General features: G+C 44.8%; 2 protein-coding genes across 2 annotated transcripts in view; both read left to right on the top strand.

The window, feature by feature from the left end:
• Nucleotides 1–6,883, top strand: part of LOC111373328 — a 33,359-nt gene that overhangs the window by 11,166 nt on the left and 15,310 nt on the right. The window lies entirely within an intron of this gene.
• LOC111373329 lies at nt 1,831–2,297 on the top strand. Its single transcript, XM_022995842.1, has one exon. The coding sequence runs from the start codon at nt 1,893–1,895 to the stop codon at nt 2,169–2,171; it is 279 nt and encodes a 92-aa protein (XP_022851610.1). The 5' UTR covers nt 1,831–1,892; the 3' UTR covers nt 2,172–2,297.

Raw genomic sequence — 6,883 nt, forward strand, 5'->3', positions numbered from 1 at the left:
CAGGATGTGGTGGACACCTTCTCCATGAAGCTCTAGTGGCTGTTTCGATCTCAGAGGTCACTCTGGGCTCAGTTTTTACTGGGCAAGTATTGTAAGGGGACGCACCCTTCACTTGCAGCAGTTCCCAGTTCAGCTTCCCCTACCTGGAAGAGGCTGAAATCAGTTGGACCACGGACGGATCCACACATTGCTTGGCACCTTGGAACCGGTCAGATTTTCTTCTGGCATGATTGTTGGATGGGCGAGTCCACGTTGGCATCCCTATTCCCCCACAGACAGCACACATCTGCGAGGGTACAGGATTTTTTTGACGACACTGGGTGGGATTTTGGACGGTTATTACAGGCCCTTCCTTCTCACATGGCCGAACAGGTAGGGGCGATACCTTTATGTGCAGATGCCACGGACCGAATTGTTTGGAAAATTACTTCGGATGGTGACTTTACCACCAAATCAGCATGGCAACTAGTCCGTTCGGTTCACCAGCCTCAGGACTCATATCGACTGCTGTGGAGCTCTATCTTGCCTACCACTACTTCATTCTTCTGCTGTAGACTGTGGCAGGATCTCGTTCCAGTAGATGTTGTTATTCAGAGGAGAATTGGATGTCAGTTAGCTTCTCGTTGTCAGTGTTGTTCCGAGATTGAGACCATTAATCATATTTTCACGAGCAGCAGCATCTCTGACCAGGTATGGCAGCACTTTGGAGACATCTTTCAGATACCTATGACTTCAGGGGAGGGGGTCAGACAGAGGTTCCAGAGATAGTGGTATTCTGGACAGTACATTTACCGTGGACACATTCGTATTATCATTCCTCTACTGTTATTTTGGTTTCTATGGACTGAGAGGAATGATGCGAAGCATAGAGGTATTCGTATGGTGGCCAGACGTATTATTTGGAGGTTCTACCGCATGATCTCCTTTCTTCATATGGGAGGACTATTCCGAGTTGAGCATTGGCGAGGAGATGTGACACTTGCACCCTTTTTTGGAATTTCTTTGACCCGTCCTCTCCCACCACCACCTATTATGGTTGTTTGGCGCACTCCACTAGTGGGATCCTTCAAGATCAACACTGATGGATGCGTCAAAGATGGATTTGCAAGTGGTGGAGGCATCATTAGGGACTACGCAGGATACTGTATCAGGGCATTCTCAGCATCCTATGGCCCATGTTTCATTTTGGAAGCGGAGCTCAGAGCCATACTAGATGGGCTTCTATTGGCCAGAGGACTTGGGATTTCAGCTATCTGGCTTGAGGCAGATTCAACATTGGCTATTCACTGCATCACCAAAGGTGGAGGACCATGGTCGATCCAGGGTATTCTCAGACAGATCAGAGACTTCATTTGCTTCGATAGAGACACAGTTTCTCACATCTACAGAGAGGGTAACCAGGTTGCAAATTCTCTTGCTTCAGAAGGCTGGGATCACCAGCGCTACCAAGAATATGGACCACTTGACCTGCCTCGACGGATTAGGGCATTGGTACAAATCGACAGATATGGATTGCCCAGCTTTAGAGGTTTGTAGTTTAGGCAATCATTATTTCATTTTTCTTGTACAAGGAAGTAGTACTTCCTCATTTACTTTATTCGTTTTTAATATTTCATTTGTTGCACTGTTGCTTTTTGGAGGTCAGGTTTATGCCCCCCTCCTTCCCTGTACTTTTGATTTCTATGAAATAAACATGGTTGGGGAACCCTTAACCCCCATCGACCTTCCTTGGTGGACCCTAAAAAGTCATTAAGGATGTGTGGATGTCTTTATTAAAAAAAAAAAAACCCTAAACCCAAAACCCAAAACCCTAAACCCTACACCCTAAACCCCTAAACCCTAAACCGCATTGAATCGAAATATTCTCCGTGTGAATCGGCGTTCTTCCTCCAATGGCTTCACCCACTCTCAAGCGATGGCTCAGGCCTGAGGTTTATCCTTTGTTCGCGGCCGTCAGAGTGGCTGTTGGGATTTGCGGAATGCAATTGGTCCGAAATATTTGTACCAATCCTGAAGTCAGGGTGACCAAGGAAAACAGGGCTGCTGGTGTCTTGGATAACTTTGCCGAAGGGGAAAAGTATGCTGAGCATGCTCTTCGGAAGTTCGTCCGGAACAAGTCTCCTGAAATCATGCCTACCATCAACGGCTTCTTCACTGATCCTAAATACTGATTTGGTGAAAATTATGATATTTTTACATATGATTGAACTTAATCCTATATGTGATTGGATACAACATCAAATTCGAAAAATTGCAACTGACTGGAAATTCAATATGATGTCTTCATCATTCAACAACTGCATATTCATGGAATTACTTGTTTTGTTTAAAAAAAAAAAAAAAAACCCCTAAACCCTAAACCTAAAACCCTAAACCCTAAAACCCTAAACCCTAAACCCTAAACCCCAAACCCTAAAACCCTAAACCCTAAACCCCAAACCCTAAACCCTAAACCCTAAACCCTAAAACCTAAAACCCAAAACCCTAAACCATTGGATTGTGGAATTCCAATCCCTCCTTTCATGGAGGTTTCTTCTTCTCCAATCATGGAGTGTCCCTTTCTTCTCAATTAATGAATTCTAACATGGTATCAGAGCAGAGTTCTTCCTGCTGCTGTTTGTCTCTAAGATTTTCATCTTCTCTTTCTGTGTTCTGCAAAAATGAAAGCAAATCTCTAATTTCCTTTATTTTAGCATAATTCTGGAAAATGTTAATCCAGCAAAATGTTCAGTTCCTGTCTTCAGAAAATGGCGGCAGCAACATCATAATCCTTCCTTGATTCTCTGCAATAAAATTTATCCTCTTTCAGATTTTGGTTCTCTGAACTTTCAGAGATCTTTATGGATGGTCAGAGCCTCCACTATTTCTTGTTTCTCTATCAGATCTGGTGACATATGGCTGGAATTAAGAACTGAAGGCATCATCTCCAAGTGAAGCAGAGCCAAAATTCTTTAATCTTCAAGATGGACTATTGTTGATCTCCATAGTCCATCTTGAGGGGGTGTGTTAGAAATATGTTCTAGCAAATTCAGAATATTCCAGCTATATTTGTTAGGTTGTCAATTAGTTAGTGATTGTTAATTAGTTAGTGATTAGCCTATTAATCAGCAAATTAGTCAGTTAATTGCTCTTCTTTATCTCTATAAATTGAGTCATTGTATTCATTAATAAAATATTGGATTGTGGAATTCCAATTCCTCCTTTCATGGAGGTTTCTTCTTCTCCAATCATGAAGTGTCCCTTTCTTCTCAATTAATGAATTCTAACATGGTATCAGAGCAGAGTTCTTCCTGCTGCTGTTTGTCTCTAAGATTTTCATCTTCTCTTTCTGTGTTCTGCAAAAATGAAAGCAAATCTCTAATTTCCTTTATTTTAGCATAATTCTGGAAAATGTTAATCCAGCAAAATGTTCAGTTCCTGTCTTCAGAAAATGGCGGCAGCAACATCATAATCCTTCCTTGATTCTCTGCAATAAAATTTATCCTCTTTCAGATTTTGGTTCTCTGAACTGCCCTCTTCCAGATGATCACAACCATGGTCGCCGTTCAGCATATGGAGCCTCCGATCGATCGGAATTGCATCTGAAAGTCCCACCTGCGCTGCCTGCCGATTTTCAATTTTTCGGCACCTCCGGTGGGACCCACGATCGCGGACCACTGCCGGTCGGTAGCCCTTCTCCAGACGATCATAACCATGGTCTCCACTCACCATTTGGAGCTCCCAATCGACCGGAATTGCACCTGCAAGGTCCGCCTGCGCTGCCTGCCAAATCGCTGCCTCCCTTTCATTTTTTCGGCGCCACCAGTGGGACCCACAGTGGCGGACCACCCCATACCGACTCCTCTCGGCGCCACCAGTGGGACCCACAGTGGCGGACCACCCCATACCGACTCCTCTCATCATGGGCAACATCCATATCATATGGGTCTTCCTCAATTTCATCCCAATCTCGCGAATCGAACGGATCCAATCCCTCAAGGTCAAAAGTCCGATTCTCTCTTAATTGACCCCACAAATGTGTTCGATTCTGCAATTAAATGTGGGGTAAATGAAATTCAAGCCCCAAATACTCTGGGTAATGTTCCAATTGCTGAGATTACATCATTAATTTGCCGAATTTTGGAATCAAATGGTGTTCTTCACACCTCTAGCGCTGCTGGTCAGATTTCTTCCATTTCTGAGCATTATTTGAGAAAATTGACACCTCCGATGAACTCAGAAGGTCCAAAAACATCAGAAGGGCCTATCAATTCGACCAAAAATATTACATTGGATTTCGTGCCAAAATGCACACAAATCGAGGCAGTTGGTACTGCTGTTTCTTGCCAGAATTCTGTATTTTTGACACTGCCATCATCTCCAGAGCATATGAAAACCTTTGGAGAGACCATTGCTCCAGCTGAAACTGACGAAAAATCTGCATTGGGAAACGTGCCAAGTGGCACACATACCGAGGCACATCCTTCTAATGTTTTTGGACCTCCTTTGATCCCAGGAACTGCACCACTGGCTCCAAATCATGGAAAAACCCCAAGGATCAACACTTTACCGCCTAGTACATCCCAAACTGCGCGTACCATCAACGCGCGAGTCCCTCCTGCACGTAAGCAACCCCCACCACCACGTGCAACGGTCAGAAATAGTCTATCAAGAGGGTCTTAGACTGTTTGGAGCATTATGAAGGAGTTTCTGGCCAATTGGTGAATAGAGACAAGAGCGGTATTATACTATCCAGACGGGTATCCACTAGTCAGATCAGACGACTAGAGATTTTGATGGGCTTCAGACATCAGCAGCAGCCTTTCACTTATTTGGGTGTCCCCTTATTCAAGGGGACTAAGAGGAGCTTCCTTTATGATGACCTTATCCAAAAGATAAGGGATAGGATATCAGGCTGGGCCTCACGATTACTATCGCCTGGGGGTCGTATTACATTACTGAGGTCAGTACTTTCTTCCATACCTTTACATCTTCTTCAGATTATGCAGCCGCCCAAGACAGTGCTCAAGAAACTTGAGAGCATCTTTGCCCGATTCCTATGGGATTCTAAGGACCAAGCACGACGTCTATATTGGAGGAGTTGGAAGAAGATTTGCCTTCCTACTGATGAGGGAGGCCTCGGCTTTAGGAGATTACAGGATGTGGTGGACACCTTCTCCATGAAGCTCTGGTGGTTGTTCCGATCTCAGAGGTCACTTTGGGCTCAGTTTTTACTGGGAAGTATTGTAAGGGGATGCATCCTTCACTTGCAGCAGTTCCCAGTTCAGCTTCCCCTACCTGGAAGAGGCTGAAATCAGTTGGGCCACGGACGGATCCACACATTGCTTGGCACCTTGGAGCCGGTCAGATTTTCTTATGGCATGATTGTTGGATGGGCGAGACCACGTTGGCATCCCTATTCCCCCACAGATCGCACACATCTGCGAGGGTACAGGATTTTTTTGATGACACTGGGTGGGATTTCGGACGGTTATTACAGGCCCTTCCTTCTCACACGGCGGGACAGATAGGGACGATATCTTTATGTGCAGATGCCCCGGACCGAATTGGTTGGAAAATTACTTCGGATGGTGAATTTACCACCAAATCAGCATGGCAACTAGTCTATTCGAGTCGCCAGCCTCAGGATTCATATCGACTGCTGTGGAGCTCTATTTTGCCTGCCACTATTTCATTCTTCTGCTGGAGACTATGGCAGGATCTCATTCCAGTAGATGTTGTTATTCAGAGGAGAATTGGATGTCAGTTGGCTTCTCGTTGTCAGTGTTGTTCCGAGATTGAGACCATCAATCATATTTTCACGAGCAGCAGCATCTCCGACCAGGTATGGCAGCACTTTGGAGACATCTTTCAGATACCTATGACTTCAGGAGAGGGGGTCAGACAGAGGTTCCAGAGATGGCGGTATTCTGGACAGCACGTTTGTCGTGGACACATTCGTATTATCATTCCTCTACTGGTATTTTGGTTTCTATGGACTGAGAGGAATGATGCGAAGCATAGAGGTATTCGTATGGTGGCCAGACGTATTATTTGGAGGGTCTACCGCATGATCTCCTTCCTTCATATGGGAGGACTATTTCGAGTGGAGCATTAGCGAGGAGATGCGACACTTGCATCCTTTTTTGGAATTTCTTTGACCCGTCCTCTCCCACCACCACCTGTTATGGTTGTTTGGCGCACTCCACCTATTGGATCCTACAAGATCAATACCGATGGATGCGTCAAAGATGGATTTGCAAGTGGTGGAGGCATCATTAGGAACCACGCAGGATACTGTATCAGGGCATTCTCAACATCGTATGGAACATGTTTCATTTTGGAGGCTGAGCTTAGAGCCATACTAGATGGGCTTCTATTGGCCAGAGGACTTGGGATATCAGCTATTTGGATTGAGGTAGATTCAATGCTGGCCATTCACTGCATCATCAAAGGTGGAGGACCATGGACGATTCAGGGTATTCTAAGACAGATCAGAGACGTCATTTGCCTTGACAGAGACACAGTTTCTCATATCTACAGAGAAGGTAACCAGGTTGCAGATTCTCTTGCTTCAGAGGGTTGGGATCACCAGCATTACCAAGAATATGGACCACTTGACCTGCCCCGACAAATTAGGGCATTGGTGCAGATCGACAGATATGGATTGCCCAGCTTTAGAGGTTCGTAGTTTAGGCAATCATTTTTTCATTTTTCTTGTACAAGGGAGTAGTACTTCCTCATTTACTTTGTTCATTTATAATTTTTCATTTGTTGCACTGTTGCTTTTTGGAGGTCAGGTTTATGCCCCCCTCCTTTCCTGTACTCTTGATTTTTATGAAATAAACATGGTTGGGGAACCCTTAACCCCCATCGACCTTCCTTGGTGGACCCTAAAAAGTCA

Source organism: Olea europaea, unplaced genomic scaffold (genome assembly GCF_002742605.1).
Source record: "Olea europaea var. sylvestris unplaced genomic scaffold, O_europaea_v1 scaffold1112, whole genome shotgun sequence".
Taxonomy (NCBI): domain Eukaryota; kingdom Viridiplantae; phylum Streptophyta; class Magnoliopsida; order Lamiales; family Oleaceae; genus Olea; species Olea europaea.

Bases quoted from the DNA above. Each gene is read 5' to 3' on its own strand.
- LOC111373329 (XM_022995842.1), top strand. From the start codon at position 1,893: ATGGCTTCACCCACTCTCAAGCGATGGCTCAGGCCTGAGGTTTATCCT.